Source organism: Cnephaeus nilssonii (genome assembly GCF_951640355.1).
Source record: "Cnephaeus nilssonii genome assembly, chromosome: 5".
NCBI classification, from domain to species: Eukaryota; Metazoa; Chordata; class Mammalia; order Chiroptera; family Vespertilionidae; genus Cnephaeus; species Cnephaeus nilssonii.
In genome coordinates, this window is record NC_137076.1 from 29,959,019 (window position 1) to 29,980,527 (window position 21,509).

The 21,509-nt window shown below is 56.1% G+C and overlaps 1 protein-coding gene across 1 annotated transcript; it reads left to right on the plus strand.

The window, feature by feature from the left end:
* Positions 1-977: 977 nt before the first annotated feature.
* On the plus strand, positions 978-17,578 carry CACTIN (cactin, spliceosome C complex subunit). Its single transcript, XM_079771790.1, has 10 exons — positions 978-1,209; positions 4,469-4,940; positions 8,793-8,888; positions 9,289-9,434; positions 10,397-10,559; positions 10,641-10,755; positions 13,669-13,861; positions 14,596-14,718; positions 14,833-15,116; positions 16,018-17,578. Exons 1-10 carry the CDS (start codon positions 1,034-1,036, stop codon positions 16,506-16,508), a joined length of 2,259 nt encoding a protein of 752 aa, XP_079627916.1. The 5' UTR covers positions 978-1,033; the 3' UTR covers positions 16,509-17,578.
* Positions 17,579-21,509: the final 3,931 nt, after the last annotated feature.

Below are 21,509 nucleotides of genomic sequence, written 5' to 3' on the forward strand. Positions count from 1 at the left end.
CCCCACCCCCCTGGCACCTTGGTACCAAGCACAAGTAGAGAATACAACGCCAGCATTTAGGGTGGTTATGAAGCTATATTTTAAGATAAAGATTTAAAGAATTAGTTTAAAATGTTAAGTACTATCCTCAGGTGGGCTGGGAAAGCTCGGAGCAGGTCTTTGGGGTCCTCCAGATCTCCAAGCCTCCTGTCCTATCCCCTGACTCATCCTACCCACCAGCCCTAGGGACAGCCCTTAACAGCCAGTCCCGCATTTATCCCTCCCATGGATCCCCAGCACCCACAGAACAAAGCTGGACCACCCAGTTCAAATTGCAGCTACCTCTTTGGGATCGAGGGAGGGGTGTTAAAGTGACTTTCCCCTCTCTGAGCCTCAGTTTCCCCATCTATAAAATGGGTTGAATGGAGACTAAAAGAGTCATCCAAGATTTTTTTAAAGCTTAATCGCTGAAGTACATAACTATTCATTGACGAATGGTGCAGCATGATGGTGACTCCCATAGAAGGTCAGCCCAACATCTGAGGCTTTTTAGTCTCCATCCAGCTCCCACTCTTTGTCATCTTGAGAGGTCGGGACTCGAACCTATGGTCTTGGGGCTTCCCCGCCCACACACGCCAGGAGTCCTCGCTCCCGGTAGAGGCCTCCTCTTGGCCCCGCCCACAAGGCTCCACCTCCCCCCTGAACCCGCCCCTTCTTGGTCCCGTCTCTCCGAACCCCGCCCCACGAACAGTTCCGGGTTCGCACAGCTCTGGGTGCCTCCCGTCCTAAGGCACGAGGACCCGCACGGGACTGCTCCTGGCACTGCCTGACGGGCGAGTCCCGGACAGTCCGGCTGGGGTGTGTAACGCGGACCACGTTTGCAGGAGATGGGAGGTTCCACGGCGCAGGAGTCCCCGCGGATAGGGTGGCGGGATGGGTTCTTACCTCCCGGCTCAGGCTCGGACGGGGCAGCCCGGCGCGCGCCGCGGCGGAGGAAAGCCCCCGGCGCAGGCCCCGGATATTTGCGCCTGCGCCGCCGCCATCGTCCCAGCTGATGGGTCGGGATACACGCTCGCGCTCGCGGTCAACGGGTCGCAGGGGTCGCAGGGGCCGAAGGCGGCGGAGCCGGAGCGGGAGTCGAAGCCGAAATCGGAGCGGGAGCCATGGGCGGCGAAACCGGCGGCGCCGGGACGACGAAGGGCGACGGAGGCGGCGAAGCCGGGAGCGCAGGTGGGGGTCGCTGCGTAAGCAGCTCTGGGGATTCAGCTCCTGCCCTGGGGAGCGGGGTGATCCCCGAATTAGCCAGTGAGGGCTTTCTGGAGAAATGGACGTCAGGCAGCGGAAGGAAAGCGAGAGGTATTTCAGGCAGGTCACGGGGTGCTTGGAGGGACTGCCAGGAGCCCGATAAGCGAGGCAGGGGACACAAAGGTAATGGGAGATTAGATCCTGCAGGTTCTAGTCGTGGTGAAGGGTTTGGCCATTATTCGTAGGGAAGTACGGGGCCATGGGAGGATTGTGAACAGGGGAGTGACGTGGTCTGGCTTACTTTGCAGAACTCTCTGGCTTTCACGTGAAGAAGGCACGGACTGAGGAGGTAGGCAGGAGTGACACCAGGGAGGAGGAGCACAATACAGTTGTCCAGGCAACAGATGATGGTGGCCTTCAGGAGAGGGAGACTGTGGGAGGCACAATGAGAGAGTGGGTTGAGTTTAGTGGGATTTCGGAAGTAGAGGTGACAACACTTGCTAATGGAGGTGGGTGTGAGAGAGCTGTTGATGACAGGTGCAGAACTCAGTGACTCCTAGGCTCCAGGGACCACAGTCCTTTTCTTCTGAGATGGGACACCTTGCCAGAATTGACTTGAGTTTGTTCCAGCACAGTGATGGGGACTGACTCCAAGACCTGGGTCCCAGTGCTGGCTCAGTCCCTAACAGGCTGTGACACTCAGGCCATTCTCTTGCCTCATGTGTCCCCCAAGTTTACTCACCTGTGTCCTCAATATTTCCATGGGGACCCAAGATTTTCTCTACAGACACTCATTGTCTCCTACTCCTTCACCCCAGGAATTTTCAACCTCTTTCATCTCATGACACATAAAATAATTACTAAAATTCTGCCCCAGTGTGGGTTGTGTGCACTGCCCTGTTGTAGTTGAGTCTTGATTGCTGTTGCTGTCACTGGAAGGGATTGACCCCCAGTCCAATCAGCTCGAAGGACCAGCTCCAACTACAGTAAAGGAGCTGCTGTGCAGAAGTCAACCTTATGGAACAGGACTTGCTTCAAAGGGGCTTTGGTGCTCACTGAGTCCACCCCTTTAGTGTGTCATTCGTGGAGGTGGTAGGTTTGTAGTTGTAATCCAGCATCATCTGAAGCTGTCCATCAGGTGCACTGGCTCTGGGACCTCCCAGAAGTGCAAAGTTGGCCACCATCTGTGCCCTGCCTGGGGCCACCTGGTGTGAGTTACAGAGTGATCTGCAGATGGCTGCTACTTGTGTTGGGCCTGGAGGTGTTCAGCAGAGGCCAAGCTGTGAACCAAGGCAGGCTGCTGCGAGAGCCGGGCCTGGGGCCACTTAGCAAGAGGCAGAAAGTATGCAGAGGCCAGCTGCTGCTGCTTTTAGAGATTTTAGGAAAGTCCAAAACCTAAGTCAGAAGAGGCCAGCTGTATGGAAAAAGCCACTGGAAATGCTTGGATGGGCCAGCAAGTTGAGTGGGGCTGGGTCTCAGGGAATCACCAGGGTGGGGCAAACAGTTTGAGCCAGGTTAATGGAGACTCAGATATGGCTCCTGCCTGTAGACTCTGGGGAACCATGGCCTCTGCCAGCACGTTTGCCTGGTAAAAAAAACCGCATCCACCTCCAACTCTTGCCCTGATGCCAGACAATTCAGTTCCTCCCCACATGTCCCTGGTTCCTTTCAAGCTGCTGCCCCAGTGCTGGCGCTCAGAGGGAGTGACTCCAAGTAAGTCCAGGCATGTGCCCTTTAAGAGGAACGACCTGGGACTCCAGCAGCCCCAGTCTCACTCAGCCACAATCCCCAATGGTTTTTACAGCCAGAATTATGGGGACTCCCTACCTCTTCCATGGCTGGTTCTTTCTCATCCTCCAGATCTCAGCTGACATGGTCCCTCCTCAGAGAGGCCTGGGCAGGGGGTGGCGGGGAGCTGGTGTGGGGTTGGGCTATGGAAGGGGACCTCCATAGCCAAGATTTACCTCCAGATATTTATTTCGTTGTATTTTTTTTAATATTTTTTTATTGATTTTTTAGAGAGAGAGGAAGAGATTTCCATTCAACTAGATTTCAGGAGTTTCTGAATGATGGTTGTTCTATAGTTTAGTTGTATTTTTATGTAGTTGTTGGAGGATTCGAGTATGATGTTTACCTATGCCTCCATCTTGACTGGAAGTCTCCAGATTTTTTGATGTGAGCTTAATAGGTGGAACATTTAACATACTAAAGACAGATTTAGTTTTTCTTCTCTTCGTTCAGAGGCCTCTAAACACTAAAGAATCTATCCTGAGGGGCTTGCCCATTCTGTTCCCTATTCCCAATGCCCTTCCCTGGCCCTTTATTGCTGCCAGATTTACTCCAGTTTTCTCCTACCCATCTGTATGACTAGTTTAGACACCACCTTCTCCTGTAAGCCCTCTCTTGTCACCTTGGAGAGATCAGATCTTCTGGTTCAAACCCTTTTTTTTTTTTTTAAACACATTTTATTGATTTTTTACAGAGAGGAAGGGAGAGGGATAAAAAACTAGAAACATTGATGAGAGAGAAACATCAACCAGCTGCCTCCTGCACACCCCCTACTGGGAATGTGCCTGAAACCAAGGTACATGCCCTTGACCGGAATCAAACCTGGGACCTTTCAGTCCGCAGGCCGACGCTCTATCCACTGAGCCAAACCGGTTTCGGCGGCATTTTTTTAAAAATATATTTTTATTGACTTCAGAGAGGAAGGGAAAGGGTTCAAAGGTCAACTTCTGAGCCAAACCGGCCACGTTGGTTCAAACTCATTGCTCCTGCACCATCCAGCCCCAGCCCATCTCCCTTTCCTCATCCCCTCACTCTTCCCCTCGCTTACTCTGCTCCAGCCACGCAGGCCTCCTTGCTGTTCCCTGAACACACCAAGTAAATTGTTGCCCAGGCCTTTGCTCGTGCTATGCCCTCTGCCTGGGTCATCCTCCACCCAGATCTCCCCATAGCTCCCTCACCCACTTCCTCCAGTTACCTCCTCAGGGAGACCCTCTCTGACCTTTTGTCCCCTAGTTTTACATCATTTCTTTGTAGCTCAAAGCACTGTCCCATATCACACTCTGTGTTTCCTTGTTGATGTGAGTCCCACGAAGGAAGGGACCATCAATGTTTTTGTCATGCTATGTTCCCAGAACCTAGAACAGTGCCTGGCATACAGCAGGCGCTCACTAAATGTATGTTGAACAAATGACTGAACAGCGAGCAGTGAGCAGACCCTTTCGGATTTCCTTCCCAGGTCGGATTCAGAGGAAGACCAGTGGCAGCGGCGAGGAAGACAGAGCCGGAGCCCACAGCCACCTCAGTGGCGCTCACAGGACCAGTCCTCTCCGTCTGACTCGGGCAATGAGCGGCAGTGGCAGCACCAGGGCCGCTGGGCCCGCCGCCGGAGGACCCGCTCTTGCTCCTCCTCATCCAGCTCTGCATCCCCGGACCACTCCCAGAGCTCGAGGGACGTGGCTGCGGCCCTGAGCCAGCAACAGGACTTGCAGGAGCGGCTGCGGCTACGTGAGGAGCGGAAGCAGCAGGAGGAGCTGATGAAGGCCTTCGAGACGCCTGAGGAGAAGCGGGCCCGGCGCCTGGCCAAGAAGGAGGCCAAGGAGAGGAAAAAGCGGGAGAAGATGGGCTGGGGCGAGGAATACATGGGCTATACCAACACCGACAACCCCTTCGGCGACAACAACCTCCTGGGCACCTTCATATGGAACAAGGTGAGCCAGTCATGGCCACGAAGTGCTTGGTGATTAGTTCTGTGCTTGTGCCAAATTTTTCCTGCCTTAACTGTTTTTACTTTGTATACTTTTTACAACTTCAATTTCAAGAGATGTTAGTTAGCACTCACAGCACACATTCCCAGACTGCATTTTGCCATGCAGAATTTATTTTATACAGACATACATACACTGGTTTTTGCCAGATTTTACTCTGTTAACTGTCTCTTGCAGTATAACATTTCAGGCATGCTTTGACCCCCAAACCAGCCTAACCTCAATGTGACTGGAGAATAGGTTCTTAGTGTCACGCACTCACGGTGGGATTCCACAGTTATCCTCTGTCAGCTCGGAGCTGTCATTTCATTCTTGAGATGAAAATTACGCACTGGTCATTTACCTGCCGCCATGGCCTTGGGCGCATAGCTGAAAACAACAGACTTTGTCTTTCACGTCCGGAGGCCAAAAGTCTGAAATCAAGGTGTCAGCAGGGCCATCCTCCCTTTGGAAGATCTGGGGAAGGATCTTGCCTATCCCTTCCAGCTTCTGGTGGTTGCTAGGAGCAACCCAGGGCTTGTGGCTGTATCACTCCAGTCTCTGCCTCTGTTGTCAGTAGCTGTCTTCCTTCTGTGTCGGTATCTTCATATGACGTCATCCTCTGTGTCTGTGTCTAAATTTCCCTCTCCCTATAAGGACACCAGACATTGAATTAGGGCCCAGTCTAATCCAGTATGACCTCATCTTAACTAATTATATCTGCAGAGACTTTATTTCCAAATAAGGGCACATTCACAGCTCCCAGGTATTGAGACGTGGACATACAGTCCAACCCCACACAGTACCCGTCACTGGTGGGGGAGAGGGCGGGGGCCACAGTTGGAGGCTGGGGCAGCTCCACTCATCGCCCACGCTCAGGCTGGGTTCTTTTTTTTTTTTTTTTTTTTTAATTTTATTGATTTTTTACAGAGAGGAAGGGAGAGGGATAGAGAGCTAGAAACATCGATGAGAGAGAAACATCGACCAGCTGCCTCCTGCACACCCCCCACCGGGGATGTGCCCGCAACCAATGTACATGCCCCTGACCGGAATCGAACCTGGGACTCTTGAGTCCACAGATCGACGCACTATCCACTGAACCAAACCGGTTTCGGCTCAGGCTGGGTTCTACCAGTATCTTGAACACAGAGCCCATTTCACCTGCACCTTTGTACTCACCATTCCTCTGCCTTAGAACACTCCCTACCTCTTCCATCTGGTTCTTTCTCATCCTCCAGATCTCAGCTGACATGGTCCCTCCTCAGAGAGGCCCTCCTGGCCCCCTTGATCTCCCAGGTCCCCTTGGTATCCTTTTTTTTAAATTTTATTGATTTCAGACAGAAAGGGAGAGGGAGAGAGAGATAGAAACATTGTTGATGAGAATCATTGATCAGCTGCCTTCTGCACGCCCTCCACTAGGGATCAAGCCCACAACCTGGGCATGTGCCCTGACCGGGAATCGAACCATGACCTCTGGTACATAGGTTGCAATGCTCAGCCACTGAGTGACACCAGCCAAGCTGCCCTGGTAGTCGTTATCAGGGCACTGCCTCTGCGTTTCTAGCACTTTACTAACAAACTAGTATTGTGCACCTGCCAGGTGCTGGGTCCTTTGTGACCCTGGGCACATATCTACAAGCGAGGGCGACAAAAATCACTATCCCTGTGGGGCCAACAGCCTCATGGGGGAGACAAACTGTAATAAGTAAGTTAGCAAAGTACAGGAGGAGAGAACGAAGGCAGGTGTTGTGGTGCAGCAGTGACCACAATAAACAGGCCCAGCCCTGGCTGGTGTGCTCAGTGGTTAGAACATCAACCTGTGCACCAAAGGGTCTCAGGTTCCATTCCCAGTCAAGGGCACGTACCTGGGTTGCAGGTTCAATCCCTGGCCCCAGTTGGGGTGCATGTGGGAGGCAAGTAATCAATGTGTCTCTTTCACATCGATGTTCCTCTCTCTCTCTCTCTCTCTCTCTCTCTCTCTCTCTCTCTCTCTCTCCCCTCCCCCCTCCCACCCACCCTACCTTCTACTCTCTCTAAAAATCAATGGAAAGAATATCCTTGGGTGAGGATTAAAAAAATAATAAATAGATAAGCAGTCCCAAGAAGGTCTCATTGCAAAGATGATTTCTAAATACACACCCTAATTTATAATGTACTAGAGGCCCTGTGTCCCTCAGCCCAGCCTGCACCCTCTCCAATCTGGGATCCCTCTCACAATCCAGGACTGCTGGCTCCCAACTGTTCACCTGCCTGCCTTCCTGATTGCCCCTAACCACTTCTGCCTGCAGCCTGATCACCCCCTAACCACTGCCCTGTCAGCCTGATTGATGTCTAACTGCTCCCCTGCCAGCCTGTTTGCCCCCAACTTCCCTCCTCTGCTGGTCTGGTCACCCCTAACTGCCCTCCCCTGCAGGCTTGATTGCCCCCAACTGCCCTCCCTTGCAGGCCTGGTCCCTCCCAACTGCCCTCCCCTGCTGGCCATCTTGTGGTGGCCATCTTGTGTCCACATGGGGGCAGGATCTTTGACCACATGCGGGCAGCTATCTTGATCTTGTATGTTGGAGTGATGGTCAATCTGCATATTACTCTTTTATTAGATAGGATAGAGGCCTGGTGCATGGGTGGGGGCCAGCTGGTTTGCCCTGAAGGGTGTCCCGGATCAGGGTGGGGGTTCCCTTGGGACGTGGAGCGGCCTGGGCGAGGGGCCTGTGGTGGTTTGCAGGCCAGCCATGCCCCCCAGTGACCCAAGCGGAGGCCCTGGTATCTGGAATTTATTTATCTTCTACAATTGAAACTTTGTAGCCTTGAGCGGAGCCAAGCCTGCTCGCTCCTTGGCGGCAGCCATTTCTGTTGGAATTTATGTATCTTCTATAATTAAAACTTTGTAGCCTGGAGTGGAGGCCTAGGCCAGCCAGGGCAGGTGGAAAGCTTGGCTTCCTCCGTTGCCGGGGGCAACCCTAGCCTGCTCTCTCCAGCTCCGTGGCTGCCGCCATTTTGGGGGCGATTTATCTTCTATAATTGAAACTTTGTATCCTTGAGTGGAGGCCTGGGCTGGTCAGGGTGTGTCGAAAGCTTGGCTTCCTCCATTGCTGGGGGAACCCAAGTCTCCTTCCTGCTCTCTGTGGCGGCAGCCATCTTGGTTGGGGTTAATTTGCATACTCACTCTGATTGGGTACAGGTGTGGCTGGTGGGCGTGGCTTGTGGGTGTAGCAGAGTGATGGTTAATTTGCATATTGCTATTTTATTAAGTAGGATAGTTCCTGCCAAACTGAGCTTCACAGGGCAGTCCTAGGGCTTGACACACAGTAGGCACTTAATAAATTCGAATGAACAAGCTTGCTATAGTCTGGGGTATGCACGTACCTGTTCAGGCATTTCTCCAGTGAGTCTTTCTCAGCCCAACCTGGCCTTGGGGAGTTTGCCCCAGGGGAAGACTTTGCCACACACAGCGGGTGCAGCTAGGTTTCTATGTGAAACACAAGAACCAGCAGGTCCCAAAAGACTCCCAGGAGCCCTGCAGGAGTGGGCCCAGCTGTCTTTCCTCTGTGCTTTAGCACACGCACTGACAGTAGAGGGGTCTTTGTAGGTTGGATTGTATAAAATTGCTTTGATTTGTAGGTGGGGATGGAGGGCGTCTTCTAATGGAAGGCAGTGAGGTGAGCCCTGGGATGGGTCCTTCCTCTGAGCTAAAGCAGATGCTGTGGTCCCTCATTTCGGCCTTTATACCTGAGTGTGTCAAAGCTTCCTCATGGAAGTGCCAGGGAGGGCAGTGGAAGGGCGGCCTCTCACCCAGCGGGCCTGTGTTGACCCTGGCAGGCCCTGGAGAAGAAGGGGATCAGCCACCTGGAGGAGAAAGAGCTGAAGGAGCGGAACAAGAGGATCCAGGAGGACAATCGACTGGAGCTGCAGAAGGTGGGGTGCTCTTGACCTGCCCACATGGGATCAGGAGCTTTCCCTCATAGGGGCTCCAAGGCTGGTTTGCCCTTGTTTAAGTCAAACAGAACCTGATTGGCTTACATGGAAAGTCTTGGCTTTAGGCACAGCTGCATCCAGGGGCTCAGGCAGTGTCTCCAGCGAGCTGCTCCTCTCCACATCGGCTCTGCTGGCCTCTGGCTTGACTCTCAGATGCTCCTCTCAGCGTGGCCTCTCCTGCTCAGAGTCTGGCGGGCTGGGGCCAGGCCTGGGTTATAGTCCCAGTCCCAACCCTAGGGGATCCCATGGCCTGAGAGGGCACAGGGCAGGCCCCACGAGACCCCCCCCCCACCCCGCATCATCCAGCTGTCCTGCCCTCATCCTCCGTGTGCATCCCCAGGTGAAGCAGCTCAGGCTGGAGCGGGAACGGGAAAAGGCCATGCGTGAGCAGGAGCTGGAGATGCTGCAACGGGAGAAGGAGGCGGAGCACTTCAAGACGTGGGAGGAACAGGAGGACAACTTCCACCTCCAGCAGGCCAAGCTTCGGTGCAGTGACTGAAGTGGGGGTTTGCGGGGGGCTGCCCACCACCACCCTTGGTTCACCAATACCCTGTATTGCCTCCCTTCACCCACCAGCCTGCTTCTGGACCAAAACACATGGAGCTTGTTTCTGCCCCAGGGCCTTTGCACTTGCTATTCACGCTTCCTAGAACCCGCTGTTCCACGGCTCCCCCTCACCCTTAGGGTTTTTGCCTATTGTGTTCTTGGGGGGCGCTCCCCAAGCCCCTTTCTGGTACTAGCCCCGGTTTTGCGTGTACACCTGTTGCTGGTGGACTCCCCCATTGGGCTGAGTGCAGAGGAGACCCCTGAAGACACCGGCTCCATGTGCGGAACTGCACAAGCTGAGTGGGAGTGTTCTGGGCCCTGGGCCTCACTACCTGCTAGTCCCTTCACCTGCAGCCCACAGGCGTGTTTGCTCGTCAGCTGTGTTTATAGAGAAGGAAAGTGAAGCTCCTGGGGGTTGAGTTATCTGAGGCCACATGGGTATCTGAGCCTGCGGCCCAGTGTATTGCACCCGGAGCCCACCCTCTTGCGCTTCTCCCTGCCGGCTACACCAATCCTGGCCAAGGGCTTGGACCTTCCTGATCATGGCGCCCCTTTTGTTAGACTAGAGTCAGCCTCTGACGTGTGTCCCCTCGGGCACAGCACTGAGGCTCTAGATCTTTCAGCCTAGGCAGCCTGTCCATTGAGAAGTGGTCCTCTCTGTCCCTCTGGCTCCACTGCCACCCGCTGCTCTTCAGACCCCGTGTTCACGCCTATCAGGGCCTGTTTCTCCTCACCTGTCTTACTTCTCCACCTGACGCCTCCTCTTTCAGGAAGCCTTCCCTGACCACCACCCAATGCCAGCTAGGCTCCTACCCTAGTTCCCACACTGGTCGCCCCCATTGGCAGGATGATGGGAGGGAGGTCACATCCTGGACTCTGACACCGCCTCCTTCTCCCTGCAGCTCCAAGATTCGAATCCGGGATGGACGGGCCAAGCCCATTGACCTGCTGGCCAAGTACATCAGCGCCGAGGACGATGACCTGGCTGTGGAGATGCATGAGCCTTACACCTTCCTCAATGGCCTCACAGTGGCTGACATGGAGGACCTGCTGGAGGATATCCAGGTACCACCCGGCCCCATCACCCACACCCTGGCCTCCCCAAGACCGTGCTTTCACCCCACCCCTCTGTGCCTTCGCCTCCAGGTGTACATGGAACTTGAGCAGGGCAAGAACGTGGACTTCTGGCGGGACATGACCATCATCACGGAGGATGAGATCTCTAAGCTCCGCAAGCTGGAGGCCTCTGGCAAGGGCCCAGGTAACCCAGGGCCAGCGTTGACCCCAAGCCGGCTGACCAGAAAGATAACAGATGTGCTTTGGGGGACATATCCACATTGGTGGGGGTTGTCATGGGGACACATCTGCATTGGTGGGGGTTGCCACTGGGGGTGATTCCACAGGAAGCTGACCTTAGGAGCTCTGCAGACATCAGTTTCTTCCTTTGGACCCTCCAGAGCCCTCTGGAGGCCTCTGTGGGAGCCACCAGGGGGCAGCACTGAGCAGTGGGAGCACAAGTCCTGGGCTAAGGGCTCTCCCTGGATGAAGGGGCTTCCTTTAAATGATCACTGGGCAGCGCAGCCTTCCCTGGGAGCAGTACCAGAAGGGTTTTTGTTTGGGTTTCAAGTTTTCTCCCAAGACGCAGTTTAAGAGCAGGACCCAGCTCTGCTTGGTGGGAAACCCCTGCAACCCCTCTGTTCAATCCGGTGTTCTTCTTTAACTCAGTTTTCTTTTCATCTAAATGACCCCATGTGTACGTTCAAAGGGGAAAAGACATGGCCCCTTGTCCCCTGGGGGCAGAATGCCCTGGTGGAGAGCCACTGCTCTCAAAGCTCATGACCACCCGCAGCAGGCCCGCCCTCCAGCCCCTAAAGCCACTGGCTTTAACCGTTCCAGCTTCTGTGGACCTCACGTCCCTGTTGCCAAGCTTCATCCTTCGTCACCCACTTGGTGGCTGAGGACGTGAGCCCTCCCCTCCCCCTGGCCTGTGTAAATGCCATTTGAAGCTCAGATGTGGGCCTGGACAATTTCCTTCCTCTTAGAAAAGGATAAATATCCTTTATTTTTGTAAATGGAGTTTTGTTTCTCACGTCCTCTTAGCAGTTACATCCTGCACTAACTTCCGGAGAAAGGAAGAGAAACTCTTTTCAGAAACGTGTCAGGAAATCTCCTGCGGTGGCAGTGGGACTGGGTGTAGAACTGGTTGGAAGGGTGCTGGGAGGCCCGGGGACAGAATAACAATTATGATCGGGACTCTGGGTGCAAACCCAAGCCAACAAGCAGCTCAGTAACCTTGGCTGGTCAGCTACCTCCTGGGTGCTCAGTTGTCCCTTTGTTGGCATGGGGACGATAAGGGCTGCATGGAGAGAAATGAGTTAGTGTCAAACGCTGGAAATAGCCCCTGCCTGTATGGCGCTGACTCCACCACCGCCCCAGCCTTCCAGCTGGATCGGGAAGTGCTCAGACACACGGAGAAGCCGATCAGGCCTCCTTTTTCTTGTTCCTGGGCCCTTTCTCTCCCACCCCCAACACAGGGGCCCCTAGCACCCTCCTGGGCTCCCTTCATTTTCATCAGAGGGAGCCCCTTTTCTCCCTTTTTTTTTTTAAGAGGGAGGCAGAGGAAGAGAGAAATAGAAACATAAATGACGAGAGAGAAGCGCTGATTGGCTGCCTCCTGCACAACCCCCGCTGGGCATCAAGCCCACAACCCGGGCATGTGCCCTGATGGGGAATTGAACCGTGACTTCCTGGTTTGTAGGTTGACGCCCAACCACTGAGCCACGCCGACCAGGCACACATCTCCCTTTTTTGTGGTTTGTGCCCTCATCTTGGTGGAGCACAACCTGCCGTAGCTTCTGGAGGAAGGCAGGTGTAGTTCTTTGATGCCCTGTGTGTCAGGAAAGGCTTCTCTCGCCCTCTGGCTGGTGGCAGCGGGGCTGGATGTAGACTTCCTGAGCAGGGTGTTTTTTCAGAGGCTGCAGGGACGTCCCACATGTCTGCCCGTTTCCAAAGCTCTACCAGTGGCTGTTCAGGTGGCATCCAAGCCTAAGACATGGCTTCCTTTAAACATGACTTAGCAGCTCTTAGCTTCTGTGGGAACAGCACCAGCAGGGCTGTTTGTTTGGGTTGTAAGTTTTCACTGGTTGCTCCATCTATTGGAGTGAGTGCAGAACTTGGCTCTGCTTGGCCTGGTAAGGGGGTTGTTGCCGAATTTGGTTTTGGACCTGTGTTATTTCTGGGCCTGCCATAGACCAAGGGCAGGCTTTCAGCCCGTAGGTTGACCACTGAGGCCAGCGCTGCTAAGGGCGACTCATGTACACAACGAAATGAAGGTGCTGATTCCGGGGTCCAAGGTTGGTTGACTACAGGGACGTGGGTCCCTCTCAACTTATCTGATCAACTGTGACCATGTGTCCACGACAGTGGTTCTTGAATCCTGCTTTCAAGCGGGAGCATGAGCTTGTCACCCACTTCCTTATTCACAGCCATGGGAAGCCCAGGGAGGTCCCGGCCCTCAGGAAGCCACATCCTGGGTGTGCAGGCAAAGGAGCAATCTGGTAGTCAGGGAAGGCTTCCTGATAGAAGGTACATTCTTGCTGAGTGCTGAGGGTGGGTGTTACTGATGGAAAGTACCCCATGTGCAAAGGCCCTGGGGCAGGGGCTGGGCATGTTTGGTAAACAACAAGGAGCCTGGTGTGCCAAAGCACGTAGGCTCAGGCAGTATCTGGCCCTGTCCTCAGGGGCCCTTCAGTCTAGAGGGAAGGGTTGTGTCCTTGGGCCTGCAGCCCATGATAGATACTGGAACAGATTTCCCTGCAGGACAGAGGGGCCTGTTTGTCTCGGGGCAGTGTCAGAACTTCCCGCAGCGCCTGGGAAACAAGCAGTTTTTCCTGCTGTGGCGGAGTGTCCTCTGTGCCAGGCACAGCACAGTCCTCACTTGCATGATCTCACTAGGCTTCATAGAAGGGAAAACGGAGGCCCAGAGAGGGTGAGGCACTTGCCCAAGATCACACAGCTGGGACTGGCATAGCATAATCTGAATTCCAAACAGTCAGCTACCAGGCAGACACTCTTGGCTCTTCTATGTGATTTGGGGAAGGCAGTGGTGGGCAAGGTTGATAGACTGGGTACCTGGGTCCAAGCCTGGTGTTGAGTGGCCCCTGCCTCACCGTAGGCGAGCGACGAGAGGGCGTGAACACCTCGGTCAGCTCAGATGTGCAGTTGGTCTTCAAAGGGAAGACGTACAGCCAGCTGCAGGTCATCTTCCAGGGTATTGAGGGCAAGATCCGGGCCGGGGGCCCCAACCTGGACATGGGATACTGGGAGAGCCTACTGCAACAGCTGCGTGCCCACATGGCACGTGCCAGGTGAGTGGGCAACAGGCCTCAGCCAGGCACTCTGCTGGGTGGGTGGGTCTTGTCCCTCTTGGGATCTTGCCTGGGGGACAGGAGTCATCTCCATCAGGCCTGCTGGGTAATCTTGGGGGCCACAGACCAGTACCCTGGCCAACGGCGCCCGCTGTGTTCGGGAAGAGCTGCTCCGTTTCCCACCTGGATTCAGGGCCCTGGGAGTGAGGCAGGGCCTCCCCCAGTGGCCTTCCCTACAGCCTTTCCCAGGAACCTGGTCTTTGTCTCACTGAGGGTTAACAGGCATCGCAAGAGGCCCCCAGGCTGCCTGTCCCCTCCTCCTGCTGGCCCCACACACCCTGTGTACAAATTCTCAGCGTGCTTGGCACTGCTGTGTAAACACAGCGCCTGCCTGCCACTAGCTGTGGACTCGCCTCTAAATTTATCTTCTCTGCCTGCTCCGCCTCTTTCTGCCCAGCCTTGTGTTAGGGTTACACCCGCATGTGAATACCCTGCTACAGGGACTTGCCCCTCCCAGGCATGGAGGTTTCTGACCTCAAGTCCCATTTTTATGGCCAAAGCCTTGACCCTGGAATGGCCATGCTGGGCTGGAGCCCCAGCTTGTGTACCCACTTACTGCCCTTTCAACCTCTTGTGTCCTAGCAGCAAAAGGAGGAGGGGTCATGAGAAAGCCTGAGGGAGGGTGGGGTCCCCTCCCCCACCCAGTCAGGGTGACCCACCGGCCCATGTTTCAGGCTTCGCGAGCGGCACCAGGACGTGCTACGGCAGAAGCTCTACAAGCTGAAACAGGAGCAGGGCGTGGAGAGCGAGCCGCTGTTCCCCATCCTCAAGCAGGAGCCCCCGTCTCCTGGCCACAGGTAGGCCCAGCCCAGAAGTGCCCCTTCCTCACCTGGGGCCCAGGATGAACCCCACACACACCTCTGGAGGGGTCAGGGCAGCCGCTCACCCAGCCCTGCCTTCTTTCCTTGAAGCCTGGAGCCTGAGGACCAGGCCCTGACCCCCCCAGGGCCCTCCTTAGAGGGTGGCCCCGTGGAGCCTGAGGCAGAGGAGGCCACACCGGCAGAGGGGGAAGCCGAGGGGGAGGCCGTGCTCATGGAGGAGGACCTGATCCAGCAGAGCCTGGACGACTATGACGCCGGCAAGTACAGCCCCCGGCTGCTCACGGCCCATGAGCTGCCCCTGGACGCCCACGTGCTGGAGCCCGACGAGGACCTGCAGCGCTTGCAGCTGTCGCGGCAGCAGCTCCAGGTCACAGGTATTCACCCAGTGAGGCCATCGGGTGTGTGCTGTGGGGCTGTTGGGGCAAGAGGCTGCTGAGGCTGCGGCCAACCAGGGGACTGGATGGCGATCTTGTTTCTGTCCCCTCCCTCCCTGCCTATGAGCATCCATCCATTTGTCTGCTCACTCATTCATTCATTTGGACTTGGTGACCGGCTGGCCCCAAGGATAGAGGGATGGTGGTTTTTTGCGGGGGTAGAGGGCGGGGGGTTGTTTTGTTTTTTTGTTGTTGGTCTTCACCTGAGGATATTTTTTCCATTGATTTTTTTTTTTTTTTCTAAAGAGAGTGAAAGAGGGGGAGGGGGAGAAATAGAAACATTGTTGTGAGAGAGACAACATCTATTGGTTGCCTCCCACACACTCCCTGACCAGAGTTGGGGATTGAACCTACAACCACAAAGGTATGTGCCCTTGGCTGGGAATCGCACCCGCAACCCTTCAGTGCACAGGCTGACGCTCTAACCACTGAGCCAACAGGCCAGGGCAGTGGTTGGTTTTACATCCTATGCCCAGCCCTGCTGTGAGCTCCTTATGCTACTCCCCGAGGGGGCACCTCAGCCTCCCTGAGCTACTATGGTCCTGGGTACAGAAGAGGAGCAGCCTCAGGAAGGCCCAGCCCGGGGTCCCCTGGAGGTCTCTAACCGCCAGGCTCTCTGGCCACTCAGCGGGATACGTACGTTTGGTGCCCACACTGGGAGGACAGTGAGCATCGATGGCGGAGGATGGGGCACTGGGCAGGCAGGGCCTGCCACTCCCTGTGCCTTACCTGAGCCTCGGTTCTTCTGTGAGAGGCCTAGTCGGTGGGGAGGCTCAGGCTGCCCTTGCCACCACCCTGGAGGGCAGGAAACTGAAGCGCTGGTGCCTCCCTCCTCCCACAGGCGACGCAAGCGAGAGTGCAGAGGACATCTTCTTCCGGCGGGCCAAAGAGGGCATGGGCCAGGACGAAGCTCAGTTCAGCGTGGAGATGCCGCTGACGGGCAAAGCCTACCTGTGGGCTGACAAGTACCGGCCTCGCAAGCCACGCTTCTTCAACCGCGTGCACACGGGCTTCGAGTGGAACAAGTACAACCAGACACATTACGACTTCGACAACCCGCCCCCCAAGATCGTGCAGGGCTACAAGTTCAACATCTTCTACCCCGACCTCATCGACAAGCGCTCCACCCCCGAGTACTTCCTGGAGGCCTGCCCCGACAACAAGGACTTTGCCACCCTGCGCTTCCACGCCGGGCCGCCCTATGAGGACATTGCCTTCAAGATCGTCAACCGCGAGTGGGAGTACTCGCATCGCCACGGCTTTCGCTGCCAGTTCGCGAATGGCATCTTCCAGCTCTGGTTCCACTTCAAGCGCTACCGTTACCGGCGGTGATGGCCCTGCACCCCTGGACCCCCGGGCAGGAGTGTGAGGCTGGCACCTTCCCTGGGCGGCCACAGCCCCACTTTCCCCGTGTGAACAGCGAGTCTCCCTGGAACCGCCTCCGAGACTTGGGAGGACTGGGAAGGGCTGGCCCGGGATTCTGACATGCAGGAGGGGCCGCTGGGGGGACTCTGAGCCCAGGGAACCCAGCAAGTGTCAGCCAACCTCCCTGTCCACATGGGCAGAGTGAAGCCCAAGTTCCATCTTAGACCAGCCCTGCAGTGCAGGCCTTGGGGACGGGGGGGGGGGGGGGGGGGGGCGCCAGCATGGGGCCCAGACGTGGGGTACCAAGCTTTTGAGGAAATCCAGGTTCAGAGCATTGATTGGCCCTTGGACATAGCCGTCTGTTGCAGGGCCCACGCTCCTGGCCCTTTCCCAGCGGCCTCCCGCAGTGCCCACACCAGTGGAACCCGGACCCTTGTGCATGTTCCAAAAGAGACCATTTGACGGACATCTCACCCCTGGTGCTGGCGGTGGTCAGTCTCCCCAAATGGGCATGAAGGACCTGTCACCCACCAACAGGTCCAGGAACCAAGGGTCACTGAGAAGTCGTTCCACAGCCACTGAGCAAAGGAGCGCCCAGGAGACGGCCTCCCTGGGTGCAGCTGTGGTGCCCGACGCGGCCGGGTGTTCCCCTCTCCTCGGACAGCTGTGTTCTTCGAGGCCACCTCCCAGCCACCACAGAGCTGCCCTCCTCGTCCTGTTTCAGACGGACAGTCACTCGCCCATAGTCACAGACTGTCAACGGCACAGCGGGCCAACGACCCCAGCAACATGGCTGTCCGCGCTCTGTTATGAAGACGTTTCCAGCCTGGAGGGGAAGAACTGACCGAACCCTGAAGTGCCACCTCCAGGCTCCTCAGGCAGCCCCGCCAGTGCCCCGTTTCACCTGGAAATATTTTAGGTTGTTGCTCTAAAAAGACTTTTTTTTAGGTGGGGAGGGGAAATCTTGTTTATTTTCATTTAATTGGTCTACTCATAAGAGTACATTTTTTAAAAAATAAATGCTCTATTTTAGAATACTTGTAGATTTTCAGAAATGCTGGAAAGATAGCCCCGAGTTCCTACACCCACATCCAGCTGTCCCCATTGTTAACGTCTCCTGTAACCACGGCACATTTGTCACAACTAAGACATGAAACCCAACCAAGAAGACCTTTTAGAAACAACCACACCTAAAAATAGTCAGCAATTGTTCCTTCGGAAGCTGCTTGTAGTCAGTTTCCTCCATCCCCGCCTCCGGCCCCTCAGCCTCTCCTCCCATTAAAGGTTGTCATCGGACTTGACCGTGGATGCTGGGAGGTGAGTAGCTGCTCACCTAAGCCAGGGGGTGACTCGGGGAAATGCACCTGGTTAAGTAGCACCCTCTCCACACTCAGACCCTGGCTGCCCACCCAGCCTGGTCCAGGATGGAGAAGAGCCATGTGGCAGCACAAGGGCCATTTCTGTCCCCTTCAGAGCCCCGGGCAGATATCGCTAATGGAGCAACCTTAGAATCCCTGGCAGCCACGACCAAGGGGTCCATGGCTTGTGCTCCTGTCGCTGAGTGCAGGGCAGACCCGGAGGCACAGGTCAGGGTATGGGTAAGGCCCCATTCCACGCTCACAGCAGGGGCTGCGTGCCTCGGCTGCAGCCCAGCCGGCTCACACCAGCTCTGTACAACGGGACTTGTGTCCATTTGGCCCACATTTTCAACCCTAGAAAGTGGCAGTCAGGGTTCAAACCTGGATTTCTCCAATTTGGAGAACCCTACCTCCCTGGCCACCACCCATGTCCCTGCCTCAGTTTCTCCACCTGCCCCCAGAGGAATGCTCCCAACCCCAGTGTCCCAATTCCTCTTCAGACGATGTGTCCACCCCAAGGGAGAAGGTGGCCATCTGCCCAACTTGCTGGGTGTGTTTAGCCAGGAGCCCCTAGTCTGGAGGGAGGAGAGGGGCTCAGTCACGAGCAGCCCAAGGAGTCGGGCTGGAGCAGGGGGAAGGCACCAGGTCTGAGGGACCTCAGAAGGGACACCAGGCTTCCTGGAGGGGGCCGCAGGGCAGAGGAGGGTTGAGCCTGCCTTGCAGGGGGAAAGGCTGCAGGTCCCCCGCAGGGCAGGGCACTGGGGAACCCTACAGGTGAGTGAGCTGAGCAGGGACCCGAGCTGGGTGTCAAGGACACCCTTCGGGCAGACTGGAAGCACCACACCCATCCAGCTGCCCCAGCACCCCCACCCTGCCCAAGGTCCACCAATGTTTCTTAAGCTAACCCCAACCACCACTCCCGTTTCTTCCTGCCTTCAGCTGTGTCCAAATCTAAGAATAGCTGCTCCCTGCCTGGCCCCCACCGGAAACCACAGCCACAGGGGGCACATCCTAAGCCTAGCCTCTGCTCCCAACACTTTCCCTCCCCTTCCCCGCGCCCCCCCCCCCCCCCCCCCCGCCCCGCCATCTCAGTGTCTCCAGGCCTCCTGTGTGCCCATTGACGAGGAGGGCGTAAATAGACCTGAAGATCTCCAGCCACCAGCCCAGGAGGTGGAGGAAGCCCAGAGCTTCCCTTGGCCATGTCATTTCCTCCCTCTGGGCCTCAGTTTCCCCATTTATAAAATGCGCATCTTTACCTCCTGCACTACAGAGCTGCAGTGAGATCCAGACCAGACTAAATTCCCAGTCCCATGTGCATCTCTGACCCCTGCCCTGGCCGCTTCCCAGAAGGAGCATTATCCTTCTTATCTCCAGGCACAGGAAGTGGGAATGGAACAGTCTCCCTCCACCTCGCACCCACCCCCACCCCCCGCCCTTCCCCCACCATCTGGAGCCCCAGCTCCACATCCTCTTCCCACCACATCTGCCCTCACTGCAGGTCCCCAAAGCCTCATGCTCTCTCTTGCCCCCAAAGTCTTGCATATGTGATTTCTGCCATGTCTCTTGCACCGAGAAACCCCTACTCATCCCACAAAGCCCCAGTTCTCATGCCTTCTCCACGCACCAGGACGCCTTCCAGGCTCACTATGCCCTATTCCTCCCTCTGGCCCCGCGTGCCTGCAAGGGGTTAGGGCTGTGTCCAGCTCTGTCTGTCTCTAGCCTGGAGGGTCTTTGAGAGCAGGTCTTGTTTCCAGTCCTACCTGGGGCTCATAATTGTCCCACCACATGGGCCAGACACACAGTTGCCCTTGAGGAGGGATTAAAGTGGAGCCAGAGCCCTGACTGGTTTGGCTTAGTGACTAGAGCACTGGCATGAGGACTGAAGAGTCCTGGGTTCAATTCTGATCCAGGGCACATGCCCAGGTTTCGGGCTCGGTCCCCATTGGGGGGTGTGCAGAAGGCAGCCAATTAATGGTTCTCTCTCATCATTGATGTTTCTATCTCTCCCTCTCCCTTCCTCTCTGAAACCAATAAGAAAAGATATAGTGGAGCAAGAAAAAAAAGGGGGAGGAGCAAGACTGCTGGAGATCAAGGCTTTACAGAGGGGGGGCCTTGGAGCCAGGGCCCTGCCAGATGCAGAGGAGTTGGGAGACTCCTTGCCAATCAAGAGAAATTAGGGTTAGCCCTGGCCAGTGTGGCTCAGTTGGTGGAGCACTGAAAGGCCCCAGTTCAACTCCTAGTCTGGGCACATAGCCAGGTTGCAGGTTTGATCCCCAGTCAGGGTGTATGCAGGAGGCAACAGATCGATGTTTTTCTCTCCCTCTCCCTCTTGCTCTAAAATCAATTTTTAAAAAAATTTTTTAAGAGAGAGGGAGAGCCCTGGCTCGTTTTGCTCAGTGGATAGAGCGTCGGCCTGCTGACTGAAGGGTCCCAGGTTTGATTCCAGTCAAGGCCACATGCCTGGGTTGCAGGCTCGGTCCCCAGTAGGGGGCGTGCAGGAGGCAGCCGGTGGATGATTCTCTCTCATCATTGATGTTTCTCTCTCCCTCTCCTTTCCTCTCTGAAATCAATAAAAATATATTTAAAAGAGAGAGACAGAGAGAGAGAGAGAGAGAGAGAGAGAGAGAGAGGTCAGGGTTAAGTCGCTCAGGGGCTCAGACAATGGGATGGAATGGGAGGGGCCATCTGGAGGGATGGGGGTGTAAGCCAAGGCCTGGAGACGGAAAGAAGGTGGGCGGGGAAGCCAGAGAAGGGGCTTCCAGGCAGAGCCTAGGGGGGTCCAAGGCTAGAGTCCATCTTCACTCAGAGCCTGCACTTGGGTGGCCCTCCCAGGCCCCCAGGACTGGGCAGGGTGAGCTCAAGGCCGAGCCATCTAGTCATGACCCATCTAGGTCCTAACTTCTTGAAGGCCCAAGGTTACCCCTCCATGGCCACGGCCCTGGATCCTCTCCACCCACCTGAGGCCCCAGGACTGTGGGCAGGAAGGGCCTTCAAGAAGCTTCTCTCAGCCTCCTGCAGCGCGGTCCAGCACCAGGCCTTTGCTCTCGTTGTGCCCAGCCGATCACTGTGGGCTGATGAGACCCTGGCCCAGAGCCCCAAGTGTGTTTGGGGGCTTTCAAGGAAGTCAGCCCTGCCTGGGAAGCCCATTCCAGAGCCCTGTTCCCGCCCAACCTCTGAATCATTCCTGCAGGGACAGACTCCAGGCCTTCCCCTCCCGGCCCTGGGGGAGGGAGGGAAGCAACCTCCCTACCCCTGAGGCAGGCTTTCCCACCCCAGGCCCCAGTGACTCTCGGCCTCTGTCAATCCACTGGCCCCACCCCGGAAATGCCTCCCCCTCGTCACCCACCGCCCTCTCAGCTCACCTGCTGCAGGAAGGCCTGTCTCAGAAGGCTGCCCACCCAGCTTCTGGCTGGAGAGTTCAGAGGTCGCCCCTCCCCTCTAAGCACCCTGCACCCCCAACCCCCAGCCCTGGAAGGGACCCCAGACCCACTACTGGGTGCCAGACCTGACCCCAGTGGGTTCCCCAGCTCACAGCCCTGGGGCCCTGGGTGGGGGTCTAGGCACCCTGTGGAGCACCCTGTCTGGCCCGAAAGCCGCCCCGCCCCGCCCC